Source organism: Mycothermus thermophilus (assembly GCF_041956435.1).
Source record: "Mycothermus thermophilus strain CBS 625.91 unplaced genomic scaffold VTJ04scaffold_3, whole genome shotgun sequence".
Lineage (NCBI taxonomy): Eukaryota > Fungi > Ascomycota > Sordariomycetes > Sordariales > Chaetomiaceae > Mycothermus > Mycothermus thermophilus.
Window position 1 is genome coordinate 3452956 of NW_027191429.1, and position 16603 is coordinate 3469558.

Genomic DNA, 16603 nt, shown 5'->3' on the forward strand with positions numbered 1-16603 from the left:
CCCCCGGACCCCATTTCTGTCTAGTCAATCTTGATGGACGAGTAAATCTTGCGGACGAACAGCCAGCTTGCGAAGAAGCCGATTGAGCCTAGGTCATGATGTCAGTCTTGAATCCGGCCGAAGGAGAGGGCCAGGAGACATACCCGTAAGAATGAAGAACAAAAACGAAATCATCAAGCTGTAACCAATATAAAGTACGCTTCCGACAAACCCGCCCAACGACAGCTTGCTGATCCAGTAGATGATGGCATTAAGGAAGATGTAAAACGCCGTGGTACCCGGAGCAAGGAACGCGCGCCACTGCCAGTTGTAGTTCTCGGCGCAAAGGAGGAAGTAAACCAGGAGCACCGTGACAGCCGCGCAGGTCATGATCATGAGACCGTAGCAGAGGAAGAGGAAACCGAACATGTAGTAGATCTTGCTGAACCAGATGGAGCTCATGATGAAGTAGAGCTCGACGAAGATAGCGCCGAAGGGGAGAAGGCCGACAATGAGCATGCTAGGGATAGGCTTAAGGTATGTGGTGACAGGAGGAATCTGGCGCGGAATCTGGTTGGTGCGGACAGGCGGCTCGATAGTCGGTGCGCGGAAGCCGAGCCAGGAGCCGGCAAAGGAGAGGGGGACGCTGATCAGGAACCAGATGAGGATAATGACGAGCATCGTGGTGAACGGCACGGCGCCAGACGACTCCTTAGCCCAGAGGAACAAGTCCAGGAGGAAGAAGATGGAGAAGACGATGCCGGGAACGAGGAGCGGGGTCAGAATAATGCACATCTTCCAGCGGTCACCCTGCATCGACTTGTACATGCGGGCCGAGGTGTATCCGCCAACAAAGCCGAGCACGGTGTAGAGCAAGATCATGATGGTTCCGAGTGACCCGCGGTTGGAAGGCGAGAGGAATCCCAGGAGCGCGAAAGCGATGGTGAGGCCGGTCATAACGAACAGCTGGGCACCATTGCCGAGGAAGACGGACAGCAGCAGCGGATGCTGCGGGGTGCGGAACACATCGCCGTGCACCAACTTCCATCCCGAATCCTCTTGCACACCATCCTCCATCACAGCCGAAGTGCCCGAGAGGTCGTCGAGAGAGAGCTGATCAAGGCGGTTATAACGAGCAATATCCTTGCGCAGGGCGCGCACGAGGATGGACATGACTGTCAGAACCAGGAAGACGACAATGAAAGCCGAGTTGACCAGCGAGAACCAGTGGATCTTGGGATCAAACACATGCAGGTACTTGTCCCAGCGCGTGGCCCAGGCTGTCTTGGAAGGAACCCAATAGACACTGTAGGTAAAGGTAACGTGTGTCTCAGATGTCTCATCCAGGATGACGGGCTGAAGCGACTCGTTGTTGCAGGCATCGGCATCCACAGGCCCCGTGTACTTCCGCGACTCAGGCTGGACGATGACACCGACAACACGGTACTGGTCCTCCGTGCCCGGGACCTGGTGGTACTCGACAATGATGTCGTAGTGGTTGTTGAACTGAACCTTCTCGGACTCGCCAATATGCTGACCCATGAGGAACCCGGGGTTGTAAAACTCGGTATCCGTCAGCTCGTCGATGATGCGTTGGCCGGCGGGGAGGCCATCGACCAGCCAGTTGAGGCTCACACCAGCATCGATTAGGGCGTTGATAAACTGGGAAGCGGCCGGCGGGTAAGTTGTCTCGCAAAGAGTCTTGCACGTCTCGTTCCTGGCCATGCGCAGCTCGAAAGGGGATGTTTTTATCCTGTCACCGAACAGGATGCTTCCTAGGCTGGAGCCGACATCCTTGGGGCCTTCGGCAGGGCGGCAGTACTGGAAGACGGGATGGTAGTAGTCGTATGAGACGACGGAGTGAAGCATAGCGTCCGAGCCAGCCACAGGCCGGATGGCGTTGACATAGAGCGGCACTTGCTCATCCTGCTTGTATGAAGTGGGCGCGACACCTGGAAGGTAGAAAGCGGATGCGAGCTGCGGCGCAGCCAGCAGCGCGAGGAGAGCCCTAGAGGGCGAGGGCTTTCGTAACTGCATCGTCGGAGGATACGGCGCAAGGGATGGGAGGTTCAGAGCATCGGAGGGACTGGAGCTGGTCGAGGGTTAGGATGCGCGCGGGCAGGTTGCAGTATGGTTGTCGATAGGTATCGTCGTTGTCGCTTGTCCGTGAAGTGGACGCCGAAACAGGCACTTCAATAAAAGCAACCGAAAGTAAATCAGCTACCTGGCAAATCCCGAATCCCGGTCTGTTCTCCCGTCGTGAACGAGGGCGCGGGGAACTCTGAAAGAAACGGAGAACAAACGACTGTGAGGAAGAAGATAAGGTTGATTGAGGACAATTCTCGATGCTGACGTCCCAGACTTGATCAGGGGTTGTTGCTTTCTGTCCGCGTCTTTGGTTGCGTTGGGTGGGCTGCACCCATGAATGCAACTTGTCGTCTTGCAAGCCACAAACGGGAACGCGGAGCCTGGTTGGCCCGTGCGCTCTCCGAACCAGCCGCGCAATGGCCCCATATATCAAGGGATGATTGGCTGCAAGTTCAACCTTACTCGGGTTTCAGCCAGACTTGGCATCAGCCTTGCCGGGCCCCACAAAAAAGTTGGGTTGGATCCATCCGGGGAAAAAAGTTCGACGCTGCCATCGCAAGAAAGAGGCTTTGAATCTTCATCTTGCCAGCCGCACATCCCAAAGCCGACCATTCACGACGCATCGACGGCATTGATTGAGATATGGCTGCGCCCGCCACTCTACCAGCGCTGCTGGACTCGCTGACAAGATCTCTCACGACAACCCTCGAAGCCGCCCCAAAACTCGCCAGCATTGAGCTCCCAAAAGAGGGTCTATCGCTCCTCGACGTTAAGAACGAACTACTTCTTTCGTATCTACAAAACCTGGTGTTCCTCATCTTGCTGAAACTCCGCCAATCGAAATCTGGATCCGACACCCAACATGACGGCCAAAGTCTGAGCGATCTTGTCGTCTCAAAACTCGTTGAACTGAGACTCTACCTCGAGAAGGGAACACGGCCTCTCGAGGACAAGCTGCGCTTCCAAATCGACAAGGTTCTCCGTGCCGCCGATGATGCCGAGCGTGCAGCGAAAGCAGCGGAACATGCTGCCCTGAAGCGTCATGAATCCGACTCCGAATCCGGCAGCGAAGATAGCGAATCTGACGAGTCTGAAGATGCGCCAAACGGTCTCGACAAGGTCAATGTTTCCGATTTACAGCACCGTCCCAACCTCGCTTCCTGGCAGCGCCCTGCGGCCGCCCAGGCCAAGGACAAGGAGAAGGACACGTCCGGTGTCTACAGACCACCTAAGATCGCGCCGGTGGCTATGCCTACGACCGAGCGGCGCGAGAAGGCGGATCGCAGGCCTATGAAGTCAGCGACGCTCGACGAGTTCATCGCTGACGAGATGTCAACCGCCCCAATCGCGGAACCCAGCATTGGTACCACCATTGTGAACCGGGGTCGCAAGATCAAGACGGCCGCTGAACGTCGCAGGGAGGAGGAGCGCCGCGAATTCGAAGAGACCAACTTTGTTCGTCTGCCGAAGGAAAGCAAGAAGGAACGCGCCAAGCGTGCTCGTATGGAAGGCAACAGCCGTCGTATGAACTTTGGTGGAGAGGAATGGCGAGACCTCAGCGAGGGTGCCGACCGCATCAGCCGCTTGACACAGGCCAAGAGTGGAAGCCGTAGCACCAAGGCGCTGCTGGAGAAGAGCCGCAAGCGGACCCTCGACAGTGCCGATGGCCCGCGCGGCAGCGGTGTCGCGATGGGCGAGAGATTCCAGAAGCGTCTCAAGGTGCTCGAGAGCGGCCGTGGCACAAGGGGCAAGGGACGGTGAGGTATTGCTTAAGTGCGAGCGCCCCAGCTTCAAGATGCTTCCGTGGATTCGGAAAGTTCTCAATGTACTGGTACTACAAAGGTTCTGCGAGTCACCAGATACCCGATATTGGCCAGTCTTGGGTCATTGCAAGTCCATCTTTGGATTTCGCAAGCCTCCTAGTGTTTCCCTGTTCCCGGACGCGGTGCGGATAGTGTCAGATTAGGGCGAGTTGGCGGGCCTTGCAGCCTCGTTGGGTCTATCCGACTGAGAATCCACGAGCCGACAAGCCTTTCCAGACCACCAACCAGCTCCGGGAACACCAGATGCTGTTTGCGCGTCTGGTCGATGGGTTCATTCTCAGGTGTCAAGATGGAGAAACCAGCCACGGGACATATAATTACGCCTTTAAAAGGCAGTGTAAATGCAAACGTTTTGGTGCACGTTTCTGGGTAATTTTTAATTTGTGATATGCTGCGATGTGGCCCGCTGGTGGAGAAGGAGTCCTCAGTGTTCGTCAATGGTCTGACAGGTTGGCACCTGAAGTTGGTGACGTCCACAGCTCAGCTTCAGGGGTTCAACCTTGAACCCCAGCACCTTCTGAGGCTCGCCTTGTTTTCAGGTCTTGCGATGCTTCAGGTGGGTGGGAATGGCATCTCGAAACACTGGTGTGCCAAGGGCCCATGTTTATCGGCCCATTCTACCCATGCTGAGGCTCACACGAGCCTCACAGGGGTGTTGACAACGCTATGAAACACCAGCGGTCTGGGATCACAACCACGCATCAGGCTTCATATTTAACGTCCAAACTCCCAATTATTGAACGTCTCCAGAACTCATCATTGATCTGTGTTCAATCTTTACATGAACTTCCAACCCACCTGTAATTCGAATCATCCGCCACCATACAACAACGGTCACGATGATGCAACCACTGCCCTCACCTGCGCCAGGGGCGCAATACCACGAGCTCCGGTTCACCGACGCGGACGATGAGAAACACAACACTGGGTTTATGGACGAAAACGACCCGTTTTACTCAGCAGCAGACGAAGAAAAGGCGTGGAGCGACATCACAGCCGGCGACCCGGAGATGCCGCATCGGAGGGTATCAAGGAGACAGAGGATCTGGAAAGCGGTCACGTCGGTGCGCTCGCTGGTTGACACGGCGTTGTTAATAGCAATCCTGGTACTCGTGTTGGACCGTGGGCGAAGGAATTCAACGCCCGTGGATGTGGATATTGGTGGGGATATCACAGGGTTTGCGCCGCGGTGTAAGTGACACTGGCCCTTCGAGATGAGCGGGGGATACTGACGGCGATGCAGTCCCTCAACAAATCAAGACATTCTCACCAGATCCGGAGTTTTTCCCAGAAGATGGGGAAGGCTTCTTCACTGATGCCGTTCAAGAGAAGTGGCTGAGCATTGTTCCCCGTAAGCAACCGTCCACTCCGTCCAAGCGATCCACTTTGGTTTGAGACATGTTCTAACACCCTCTAGGCGGTCTGGGATACGTACGCCTCAACAACACCACCGACCATTACAACAACCTACCAACCCCGCTATCTCACTACCCCTCATCAACCTTCACCACCACCGTCACGCACCAGCTCCACTGCCTGCATGCTCTCGCCAGCATCGCAGCAGCCTTCAATGCAGGCAAGCCCGAGCTGTTGCATCAGGACGGGAAGGAGGATGCCGAGCATGGCAACGAGGGCGCATGGCATGTCAGCCATTGCGTTGATTACTTGCGACAGACCATCATGTGCAGCGCCGATGTTGCACTCGAGGGCCAGCACACAACCTTCCCCAAGGGAATTGCCGGCAGCGACGGTTGGGATGGGAAGCATGTGTGCAGGGACTATGGGAAAGTCATGGAGCATTTGGAGGCGAGGAGGGCAAATGATGACCGGTGGATATGAACAACAAGTTGGAGGTTTATGTCGCCCTGAAAAAGCGGCGAGGGCAGGACCCCGCGCTTGTTCATCGGGCATAGTAATGAAATTCACACGACGTTAATTAATGTTTAACAATAGACATGATGCTCCGCGAAGGAACTTGTTGACACTCAAGGTTAGTGAATGTTTGATGATGGGCTCGGTGCTACCTTGTGTACAATGCTCAATGACGTAACAATTCTGCGACCTCTGTTTTCTGGTTCTGCCGCGTTACCTGCTAAAACCTATCTGGCGTGGCCCATTGGCATGTCGTTCGTATTTGAACCTTAACAAGACTTGGCTATGGGTAAGACCAAATGTCTGGCGCTGTAGGCGCGAAAGGCGAACGACCTGAAGTGGCCAATGTCACCTTAGAACCGAGTGCGAGACGGGTCAACACAGCCCCCGGCTTTCCGGATATCTCGTATACCTCAGGTAGGGCTTCGTGCCCACTACCTGGAAAGCTAACCTTGCTGTCTTGGACCCAATAGAGCCCGTAGCCTGTCTAGCTGAACTGCAGCTCGGGCTACGTGCCGTTGTCCATAGCCCAAATTTGAGGTCACACGAGGCGAACAACAAGACTTTGCCAAGAGAGGCAACCTGACCCTCACACCACCATCGGTTGGTGCGGGATCTCGAGATCCCTGTTAGTCGTGTTGGGGGCTGTGGTATTCCGCCAACATGGCCTCGAGGATCCGGTTTCTCTGCTGTGTTTAACACCAAAGTTAAAAAGATGCGATATCTCGCACCTGGCCTGACTCGTCACTTTTTTCACCATCCCCCCTAATCTCGGAACCGTCAACAAGTGTGACAACAAACCACCATGACGCTTCGCTCGCTCTTCCTCCTGTCCGCCGCGACCATCCTCGGGCCCATCAGGGCCTCCGCCGAGGAAATCCTCTTCTGCGGTACGGCACCTTACTACCCGTCCGAGTACACGTGCTACGACGGGCACTTCCTCTGTCCGCGCTTGTACGGACAGGCGACGCTGCCATGCGGCGGCGCGTGCTACAGCCCGGACATGTACTGGTGCGACGGTGCGCAGCAACTGCAGCTTCTGCCGCGCATGGCGCAGGGAACACCCTTCAAAATCGTCGTGCAAAGCGACGTCCCGGCCCTCAACAACCGGCAGTTGGAGGTGTGCGGACTGCAGTTTCGCGCGGGGCCTGATGCGCAAACGTGCGTGTACTGCTTCAACGCGCCGCCACAATATGTTTGCTCGGAGTATCAGAATAAGACGGTTCTTCTGCCCTCAGGGTCTATGGTTGAGTCTCCCGTTTCCCTGTATTACCACGAGAGTTTAGGTTGACGTAGCGATAGTCTGTGAGCGTTCCCGGTGGACAGTACTGGTTCGTTGACCAGACCAACGGCCGCCTGAGGACCACAGCAGCCGGGAAGGCCGCAGGAGAGGGATTGAACCTGGCCGGCTTTGGTGTTACGAGTATGTCGTCCTGCTGCTGTGTGAATATTGCTGCAATATGAGAACAATCTGCTGACAGACGCCGATATTAGTTTACCACGAGGGATACTTCTCGTATGATGGAACCAGCCACTGGCTTGCCTGCCGGGAACCTGGAAATGCCGAAGTTTATGGCATCTTTGCACCCATCCCGGGTTCTCCGGAGGGCTGCCATCGGATCAAGCTTGCGACGGAGTTGAGCACGGTGCCCAAGGAGGGTGCTTATTCGTACACTTGAAGAATCGAGTAGGATGCTGCACTCATGAACAAAACCTTGCGGAGGAAGGCCGTAGATAAGGTAGTAATATTCGGCGGATGAGTCGAGCTAATCATGGCGCTCCGCAGCTCTTTCAAGACTATTAGGTAGTGAAACTGGCCATCTAGATTTGAGTGATCTCCAAGACTATCCATAATCACGGTCAGCCCAAGGCGAGGCAAGGGCTGTGGATGATGGAAATTGGGTTCAATTCCACCAAGTACCATTGCTTGTTCTTTCCAATTGAATTGTACACCCAAGTTCCCGCGAGGGTCAATAATATTCAGTGAAAAGCGCCTGCCGTTCAAAACTCAGACACCCACCAGGCTACCAGCGGCAAAATCCATGTCTGCGAAAACAGGAACAGTCAGGTTCCTTGAGTCTCTTCTCCTTTACCACCACCAATACTTGGGCTCACTGCTCTCCCAGTTCCTGTCGACACAATGGCAAACCCGTATTGGCGTCCTGGCTGCATCGATGATCTTTAGATCACGCCGTCAGAAAAAATTCTTCGACTCTTCATCCTTTCCGCCACAGGCTCCTGAGTCCGCGTATGACGGGCCGTTAATCACAGAGAAGGACTTCGAGGGTGAGCGAATTACTCTCGGTCTTCCTTCTGCGGTTCACTGTTTCTGAATCCTCGTATTTCAGATAAGGAGTTTTGGGCCAAGTTCGTTCGCGCAGTCAACCGGAACGCCAACGCCGCATTTCGAAAGGTCCGCTTCAAAGAGTTGTACTCTGGTATCCCGAGCAGTACATCAACTGGAAACTGGACGGCTACCTGAGGGTCTGTCGAGTTCGGGGCTGTGAGCATTATGGACATGACTTCCAGACTGAGGAAGCCTTCACCGATCATATGAAAAGCGACGCGCACGTGGTAAGTCGTCTTGTTATCTGCCTCCACCCACAATTTGGAACTGATGATATGGCTTTGGCTCGTCCAGGCGGTTATCTCGAACCGGTTGTTGCACAGCCCGGCGACCATGATTACACTGAGGAGAAGATTTTGGCCGCTCTCAGGACAACTTGGAAAAATGATCTTCGCGAACCCCAAAAAGGTCAATTTTACAGTTCCACCCAACTATTGGATTTACTCCGAAAATCTGGAGCAGCCATGTCTCGCTCCCACGGGTAGTCCTTCACGGGAGAATGCTCCAAGACTGACGTCTGGCTCAACGTCACTCTCGACAGCGGGGGAAACTGCGGCCTCCACTCCTGACAACGAGGCTGAACGCCTACCCGACAATGCTCCGTCCAGCCAGGACCTCCGATCGGAGTTTGATGGGTTGCATATTCGATGCCAGGTCCACGATTCAGAGGCAGAAGGGAAGATTAGGACCATATGAATAAGAGCAGAGGTAGAGGTCAGGCCATGGCACGAAATCATATCATGTAAAGCACCATAGAACCCAGTTTCGCTCATCAGAGAGGGCGGCCATGATTAGGCCATTCATATTTTCTCGTTTCTGGCTCAGTGGGACTATCCACACCAAGCGAGGCATTTAATCCCCATCATCGTCATCATCATCATCATCCGCCCCCAAGAATGTAAACTGCTTGGGCTTGCCACCTCCCATCCCACCAGCAACGAGACTCTCCCGCCTCTCCAGGCCAGGCACAAGCCCACCTCCTTCCCTCTGCGCTTGTAACCTTGCCTGCTCTCTCTCCCTCATCATCCGTTCCCTCTCTGCCTGCATCCTCCGTTCTGCCGCTTCCCTCTCTTCTGCTTCCCTCCGTAGGCGCTCCCGCTCTTCCTCCTCGGCCTGTTTCTTCCGCCGCTCCTCCTCCACTGGGTCGTACCCCTTCGGGTCGATGCCTGAATCCACTAGCGCCTGGACGGCGGCTAGCGCGCCGGAGCGGATTCGATCTTCTGATGGCCACGGGAGGAAAGTGGCGTCGCGGAGAGGATTCAAGGCGGGGCGGAGATGGGTGGGGATTTTAGACTCGGCGGCTTCTTTGGTTGCTGGAGCAGTGGCGGCTGCGGCGGAGAGGGCTGGGTGTTGTGGTAATTGTTGTGTTTGGGAAGGGGTATCTTGTGTGCTTGGAGTCGGCGCGCCGGGGAAGACGATGGAGGTGTCGGCCACGGGGGCGGCAAAGCTGAGGTTGAAGCTTGTGTTGGGAGTTTGGGACTGGAAAGAGTCGCCCACATCAGCGGGTTGGGAGGTTTGTTGTTGCTGCGACTGCTGCTGGGAAGCGGACACGTCGACGCCGTTGGTGACGCCTGGTAGGGGGAGGGTGTTGCGACTGATACGGCGGGCATAGGCGAGCAACTCGGCTGTGGTGAACCGGTACTTCGGGTTTGCTGGCGGGTGGGAGGTGACGGAGACGGCCTTGAGCTCCTTTCGCATGTTCCAAAGGGAATTGGCAATATCTTTTATTTGGGCGTCCAGTTGCGCCGTCTCTTGACGCAGGCGTTGAATTCGGGCGGCATTGTTCTGGTGGCGTTCGAGTAGCTTGAGGCCTTCGGCCAGCTCAGCTTCGGCGGCGACGAGCTCTTCGGCAACGGTTTTCGACGGATTGTTCTTAGCAAGCGAGTCGATCATGTTGCCGAGAGCTCTTTCGAGCTTCTCGAAGCGGAGGTCTAGATCCTTGTCCATGGTGGATGCATTGGGCGGTTCTGGGAAGCACTGGTTGAGTCAAGGTGATTTGTTACCTGAGGAAGGCAAGCAACTTCACTGACAATGAGGATTTGGGAGCTTAGTTGGCTGGAGTTGATGCGCGACGGACGCGACGTTGATCTGCCTGGTGGGGCTTGCTGGATTAACGGTCTTGGCAACAAGATCCACATCTGGGTTGCAGGGATCCCCGGTGCCAAGATTTTGCAATCCGAAACAGGACATGATTCGGGAGGTGTGCCTCAGGCCACAACATCTCCGGCTTTGTCCGGGCTAGAAACTCGCGCGCATCTCAACTCCAGATCCGAAACTCTGGGTTTGCGAACCAACCAACTGACGACTGTCACGCCGCCATTGAAGCAGCCCCTCGCTTCGTACACATACTCGGTCACAATGGTCTCCCCCGTACGTCTCCAACCATCACGGCGACTTCTCCAGCCGAACCTGCACCCGACATTCCCGATGCCCACATACGGAGAATCAAGCTAACCATCGTTACGCCAGACTCTCGCTCGCCGGGCCTACCAGAGCCCTCACGGTCCTAAGTAAGCGTCCTACACGATTTCGAACACTCGAACCTCCGGAAAGACGCCCTAGATGACGTTCTGCGTCGCAAGAGACGCCGCCGTCGTGCTGCGGGGGTCTGCATGGAGGGGGATCCTGGACGCTCGGTGCTGACAGTACGCAGGTACTACTTCCAGACCCAGGTTGCTGGTATCACGACCCAGACCTTGATCAAGACGTAAGCTCGCACCATCGATTGTATCCAAACCAAACACGCATCCCCCCTACTATTCACAGCTGTCAGAAGAGAAGCCGCGAGAGGGCAGGATCATTGGCAATCCATGCAAGAAAGGGAGAAGTTTGACGAGTTTGAACATGGGACTGTCTCTCGAGGCATTGCTGGACATGCGGGGGATGCGGCAATGATCAATTATGTTCGGGGAAAGAGCTGACATTGTTGCAGCGGTATCAAGACTGGCCTCTTCGGCGGTGTTGGCCTCTTTACCCTTATCTACTTCGCCTCCGGCCTTCCCCGCGTGCGGCAAGACATTCTCCAGGTAAGACCTACCACTGGGAACGATTGCAAATTGCCAAATGGCTTTAGAAGCCTGGCGGAACACAGGCTTGCTGACTCCTCTATAGAAGTTGCCGCTCATCGGTGATAAATTCAAGAAGGAGATCCCGGCCTCAGACAACGTGAGTTTTGCTATCGTGCTTGGGAAAATGGGCAACGCGCTGACGGATAATAGCCGTTCTAAATTTTCTCTCGCTTGGTGGGACGTGGTGCTGGGTTGGGTGCCTGAAGACCGTTGGCGTTTTGGGTGTACAACGCTTGTAGAAGACAAAATTCATAGACAGTCGTTCATAAACGGTCGTTTCTCTGCTTCTGATATCCTTGCCCGTCTGAAACTCCATTTTTCGTGTCGTAGTTTGCGTTGATTGTGTACTGTGGTAGATGGGACGAGGGGTTATCAAATGCCCTTGAACCTGCCCCTCGTCAGGGAGCCAAAGCTGCTGTACTTAACGCACGGACCATTTCTGTTTCCCTGGTGGAAGTTGTCCTCAACTCGGAAACCAAACAAACAAGGCATTCAACGACATTGCCAACGCTGCAGAATGCACAACCCATGATTGAGAGATTCCAACTCTTCTATTCATGATGGAAGCGCTGCAGTCAGTTGGTCGGGCACTAACCCTTAGTGACGTCGTCCATGGTTTCCAGCTCGGGTACTTCCTAACCCGGCTGCTTGATGTCGAAAAGGGGTGGACTCAAGCATTCATCACATCCGGGTTCTCGGTGCGGCGGGATGGCACCAAAATTCTTGGTTTCTGGGGCCTCTATCTTGGAGCTCGATGCTGGCTCAACCTCGTCAATGAGCATGTCCCAGAACCGTATCTGGTGAGCCTACTGAGTAGTTGCGATGATTGACGCCCAGTCGGCTCCTCACTGACACCCAATCTAGGATGAAGTCTTCCACATCCCCCAGGCGCAGAAGTACTGCGACGGTCACTTCTGGGACTGGGATGACAAAATCACCACCCCTCCAGGGCTGTATGCACTCTTTGTCCCAGAACTTTTTGATGATGTCTTGTCCGCTCACAGTGCTCCAGCTATCTCCTGAGCCTGGCATACCACAAGCTACGCCTGTGGCCTCAATGCACTGCCGCCAGCCTCCGATCTACCAATGTTGTGGCCACCATGTTGACGGCCTTGCTCGCCGTACAATGCCGCCATCTCATCGAGGTGCGGGCCGCCGAGCGTGAGAGGGGGCCCAAGCTGGATGGCCCGTCCTCGTACTCCTTTCACACAGGCATCAACATCGCGACGATGCCGGTCATCTTTTTCTTTTCGGCCCTGTACTACACGGATGTTTTCTCGACGCTTGTGGTCCTCGTGGCGTATCGGAATCATCTTCTGCGCCTTGGAACAGAAGCTCCTGGTGCATTGAATGGCTTGTGGACAGTCATCCTAGGAGGTGCAGCGCTGTTCATGCGACAAACCAACGTCTTCTGGGTGGTGGTATACATGGGTGGCTGTGAGGCCGTCCACGCCCTTCGCTGGCCAGATAGGAGTGTGCATGATCCTCCGCTGAACGAGTCTGGCCCAGTTGGTACGTTGTGATCTGGTGTTTGAGCCTGTGACATGCGCTGACTGGTCCTCCCAGACTGGCTCTCATGTGCTCTAAGCGTGGTGGTCAACGTTCTAATCTATCCGGCCCGAGTTCTTCGACAAATTTGGCCTCATGTCACCATCCTTGGCCTCTTCGTAGGATTCGTTGCATGGAACGGCGGCGTGGTGCTTGGTATGTCCACCAACCATTTCCCACCCTAGCATTTTACTAAACCTTCACTCCAGGAGACAAATCCAACCACATCGCCACCATCCACCTCCCTCAACTTCTCTACATCTGGCCCTTCTCCGCCTTCTTCTCCGCCCCGCTCCTCCTCCGCTCCGCGTTTCTCCTGGTCACCCACCCCATTACCTACCTCCAGAACCTGACTGGTCTAACTTCCCGCTGCCGCGCGCTCATCAACATCCCACACATCCTCCTTACCACCCTCGCCTCCCTTCTCGCCGTCCGCTACAACACCCTCGTCCACCCCTTCACCCTCGCCGACAACAGACACTACATGTTCTACGTCTTCCGACGCACCATCCTCCGCGGACCGGTCGTCCGGTCGGCGCTCGTGGTGCCGTACACGCTCGCACGGTGGTTGGTGTGGGATCAACTCTCCGGAAGCGCAACTGCTGCCACAGCAACGGCAGCAAAGGGAGCAGCAGCAGCAGCCGTGCCAGTGTCGATATCAGCTCTCCCCCCGCGCACGTCAACGGCCCTGCTCTGGCTTCTGGCAACCTCGCTTTCGTTGGTTACTGCCCCGCTTGTCGAGCCAAGGTATTTCATCCTGCCCTGGGTGTTTTATCGGTTGTTGGTACCCAAGTGGTCTGTCGGGGACGCGCTGTCTGCGTTGTCGACAACCCCTAGCGATGGGAAGAAAAAGGAGAGACAAAATCAGAAAGCAAATACTCGAGAGAGCCGGTTCTGGGACAGGGTCAAGGACAGCGATGTGCGGTTGGTGGTTGAGAGGGTGTGGCTTGCCGTGGTTAACGTGGCGACGATATACGTGTTTTTGTGGAAGGTGTTTGTGTGGAGGGGGCCAGAAGGGGAGGTGTTGGATGGAGGTAGGACACAGAGGTTCATGTGGTAATGCCATGACCCGAGGGTGTTATCGGGTTTGGTCTTCGGTGCGAAACGCCACAGGTACATAGTATCATTCGCGTCGCTATAGTGCCTTTTCATGCAATATCTAGATACACAGTCATAGAAGCAACTTGTTATTTTTTGCCAGCCTTAACGCCTCTCACCCTCTCCAGATTATCCCACCTGCCAGTCCTCGAAAATGTTGCCCTGCTTAAGCCATGCAATACCCTTCCCAAACGCCATTCCAGTCCCTGCCTGGCCACTCCGATGTCCCGACATGCATGCATTTGTGGTTCAATCTTCAATATTCCAACCCATCGCACCCAAGCCATATGCACGTATGCACTTCACAAGCTCAACCGATCCAGGCTTAACCTGTCCCCACTCCTGATCCTCCGCACAACACCTAGTTTGAAGAACCGCTCTTCCCCTGTCGCCGTCCTTCCACCGATATAGAGCTTGTCAGCCCCAAGGGCTTCCCTGAATCCTTCGCTGCTGCTATCGCTGCCCCTCCGTCGGCCATGGTGGTTGTCGCGGCCGTTGCCTGGTATTGGGATGCCCGCGGTGTGGTGGCTGTGATGCTGCTGTTGGTGGTGATGGTGATGATGGAGGGGCAGATGGCTCATGAGACTTCCGGACCTCGAGGCCGGAGAGGCGGCTTGGGATGAAGCCGCAGTTGCGGCAGCAGTCGTGGATATGGACCGAGGGTTGGACGCGGCTGCGGCTTGCTGTGCGGCAGAGGAGGATTGGGTCGAGGGTTTGTTCGGCTGCGATGCGGATGCGCTTGCTGTGGAAAGGGATGCGGGGGTCTGGCGGAAGGCCGCGAAGAAGGTGGAGAGGAAAAAGGGTCGTTGGGAAGACATGGTGGGCGTTTGATACTCCGTAGAGCTTTCTTGAGGTTGACAGCGAGACGCAAAGATGGGAGGGGCCTGGGCTTGGTGATGGTCGCTATTCTTATGGGCCAGGAATGGGTCGCGTGGGGCGGGAGGTGCCCAAGACGTCGGTTCGCCAACGTCCCGTCAATTCAATCGCTTGACGCGGTTCTCGGAGCGCGGGGGGTATCTGGAGAAATAATGGCTTCACGCCCAGCAACAACCGCAGACAGTTGCTGGACCCAAGAAAATGTCGCAAGTCTGGGGAATGCAAGCCGTCGAAGGGCAGACACGCTGTTCCAGTCGCACCAAGCAAAAATTGATGTAATGCTATGCTTGGCAGTTGTGTTGCTTGCTGCTTTGCTTGGCCAGTCGATTCGAGTTGCACGAGATTCGCCACGCTTGGTTGCTGTTCTCAAAGAGTCGAGGACACCAATGTGAGCCGCATGGTTTGGGATTTGGGATCAACAAGGCCGATGGACAGCTGTGGAAACACAATAATGGAACATCTCCAAGTTCGCTGGCGATGGAGGATTCGAGATGGAAAAAGTCATGAGGTTTCCGGACGGCCGGCAGCCGCGTCTTTCCGGAGCCACCACCTTGATGGCTCTGACGGCGGCGAAAAGGATTGACGGACTCGTGGACGGAAAGCGAGGCATGTGGATACGTCTGGACTGCCACCGCAGGCAAGGACCTCGGCTGATTCCGGGACCACATCAGCCAATCAGCATCGACAAGATTCCGGCGGTCTGGTTGGCCGTTAGCCCAGCTTGGCTCGTCGTCTTGGCCGCTGCCCCGCTCTTGGGTTTTGCGGCCGATGCGGGGTGGGTGGGGTGTCTTTCCAACCTGAAGCCCCATTCCGCCCAAGCCCAGATCGAAGCCAACAGAGCGCGTTACGCAACAGCCGTTGATCCGAGATGCTGGGGCTAGGATGTACGGATCACATGAAGATGGCGTCTCCTATGACATGCCCCTGTTGACAAGAACCACACCCACCTGGAACGGCTCAGACCCTTGCAGACCGCAGCAGCAGCTTGCATGTCTTCAAACTATCGTGTTAAACCCCAGAAACCTACGGATATCCATCGATACTAACCATAGCAACCGTCTTGGATGAGGTCCCAGAGGTATTCCCGCGCCTCCTTTTCAATGGTCTGTAAGTAGCTGTTGGTCACGAACCCGATAATAACTATGAGCAACAGTTCGTTGGGAAAGAAGACAAGGTTTCCCGATGTGGCGCGGACCTTTTCGGTTCTGTGTCCCATGCGTGAGGTGGTCAGTCAAGGGGCTTCATGGCCACGGCATCTTTCTATGGCAGCCAACTTATAGGCCCTTGTGCAGCCATACTTCAAGTAGAAATCTGGCCTTGGCGATGCGAAGATGATCGGAAAACCTCAAAACACGTTCCCCAATGTCCCTGACATTGTACAGCAACCGCCACTTCTCGCGTAATGGGAGTCTAGCTAGACAGCGAGGTCAATCATACCAGTTCGCATGGGTTAGGATGAGAAAAACGAACAAGCTTTTGGCAAATCGACCACCCAACTATCTAGGGCCGCTCTGGAAAGCCGGAGGGACCCCCGAACAAAATCCATGACCTTGAGCCAGGTTTCGACATTGTTCGGGGGTTCGAGGCTGGTGGGCTGGTGTCACTGAACTCTCTGTCATCGAACGGATCCTGGCTATGCTGTATGCTCTCTTCTTCTGCTGAACTGTCACTCTGGCCTATCAACTCGTCGTCATTTGAGTCGCCTGTTTGCTCCATTTCCTCCTCAGTTGAACTGACATCCTGCTCCTCTGACCCGTGATCAGTTGAGCTGTTCGTCTCTTCCGTCGTATCAGGCAGATGACATCGGAGGATGCTATTCCCGACATCGCCCTTGGCTGACTTGTCGGGCTTCTCTGTCATCATGAAATCATGGACTGCAGAATCAAGAAGGATGGGGGAGCCTT

At 55.3% G+C, this 16603-nt stretch overlaps 9 protein-coding genes across 9 annotated transcripts; 6 read left to right on the plus strand and 3 right to left on the minus strand.

The window, feature by feature from the left end:
• Positions 1-20: 20 nt before the first annotated feature.
• Positions 21-2016, minus strand: VTJ04DRAFT_5412 (uncharacterized protein; the record flags this gene model as incomplete). The annotated part of the gene is made up of 2 exons (XM_069363526.1): positions 21-88; positions 144-2016. The coding sequence occupies 2 exons, from the start codon at positions 2014-2016 to the stop codon at positions 21-23; spliced, it is 1941 nt and encodes a 646-aa protein (XP_069220363.1).
• A 693-nt stretch (positions 2017-2709) lies between these two features.
• On the plus strand, positions 2710-3828 carry VTJ04DRAFT_5413 (uncharacterized protein; the record flags this gene model as incomplete). Its single annotated transcript, XM_069363527.1, has 1 exon — positions 2710-3828. One exon carries the CDS (start codon positions 2710-2712, stop codon positions 3826-3828), a length of 1119 nt encoding a protein of 372 aa, XP_069220364.1.
• Positions 3829-4729: 901 nt separating this feature from the next.
• VTJ04DRAFT_5414 (uncharacterized protein) lies at positions 4730-5729 on the plus strand (the record flags this gene model as incomplete). Its single annotated transcript, XM_069363528.1, has 3 exons — positions 4730-5081; positions 5134-5241; positions 5308-5729. 3 exons carry the CDS (start codon positions 4730-4732, stop codon positions 5727-5729), a joined length of 882 nt encoding a protein of 293 aa, XP_069220365.1.
• Positions 5730-6567: 838 nt separating this feature from the next.
• VTJ04DRAFT_5415 (uncharacterized protein) lies at positions 6568-7441 on the plus strand (the record flags this gene model as incomplete). The annotated part of the gene is made up of 3 exons (XM_069363529.1): positions 6568-7008; positions 7065-7185; positions 7257-7441. The coding sequence occupies 3 exons, from the start codon at positions 6568-6570 to the stop codon at positions 7439-7441; spliced, it is 747 nt and encodes a 248-aa protein (XP_069220366.1).
• Positions 7442-7936: 495 nt separating this feature from the next.
• Positions 7937-8678, plus strand: VTJ04DRAFT_5416 (uncharacterized protein; the record flags this gene model as incomplete). The annotated part of the gene is made up of 5 exons (XM_069363530.1): positions 7937-8048; positions 8111-8175; positions 8292-8336; positions 8404-8517; positions 8595-8678. 5 exons carry the CDS (start codon positions 7937-7939, stop codon positions 8676-8678), a joined length of 420 nt encoding a protein of 139 aa, XP_069220367.1.
• Positions 8679-8961: 283 nt separating this feature from the next.
• VTJ04DRAFT_5417 (uncharacterized protein) lies at positions 8962-10056 on the minus strand (the record flags this gene model as incomplete). The annotated part of the gene is made up of 1 exon (XM_069363531.1): positions 8962-10056. One exon carries the CDS (start codon positions 10054-10056, stop codon positions 8962-8964), a length of 1095 nt encoding a protein of 364 aa, XP_069220368.1.
• A 411-nt stretch (positions 10057-10467) lies between these two features.
• On the plus strand, positions 10468-11336 carry VTJ04DRAFT_5418 (uncharacterized protein; the record flags this gene model as incomplete). Its single annotated transcript, XM_069363532.1, has 6 exons — positions 10468-10479; positions 10579-10619; positions 10763-10816; positions 11042-11135; positions 11221-11274; positions 11328-11336. The coding sequence occupies 6 exons, from the start codon at positions 10468-10470 to the stop codon at positions 11334-11336; spliced, it is 264 nt and encodes an 87-aa protein (XP_069220369.1).
• A 401-nt stretch (positions 11337-11737) lies between these two features.
• On the plus strand, positions 11738-13785 carry VTJ04DRAFT_5419 (uncharacterized protein; the record flags this gene model as incomplete). The annotated part of the gene is made up of 5 exons (XM_069363533.1): positions 11738-11977; positions 12042-12130; positions 12190-12689; positions 12744-12881; positions 12935-13785. The coding sequence occupies 5 exons, from the start codon at positions 11738-11740 to the stop codon at positions 13783-13785; spliced, it is 1818 nt and encodes a 605-aa protein (XP_069220370.1).
• Positions 13786-14125: 340 nt separating this feature from the next.
• On the minus strand, positions 14126-14641 carry VTJ04DRAFT_5420 (uncharacterized protein; the record flags this gene model as incomplete). The annotated part of the gene is made up of 1 exon (XM_069363535.1): positions 14126-14641. One exon carries the CDS (start codon positions 14639-14641, stop codon positions 14126-14128), a length of 516 nt encoding a protein of 171 aa, XP_069220371.1.
• Between the last annotated feature and the right edge of the window lie 1962 nt (positions 14642-16603).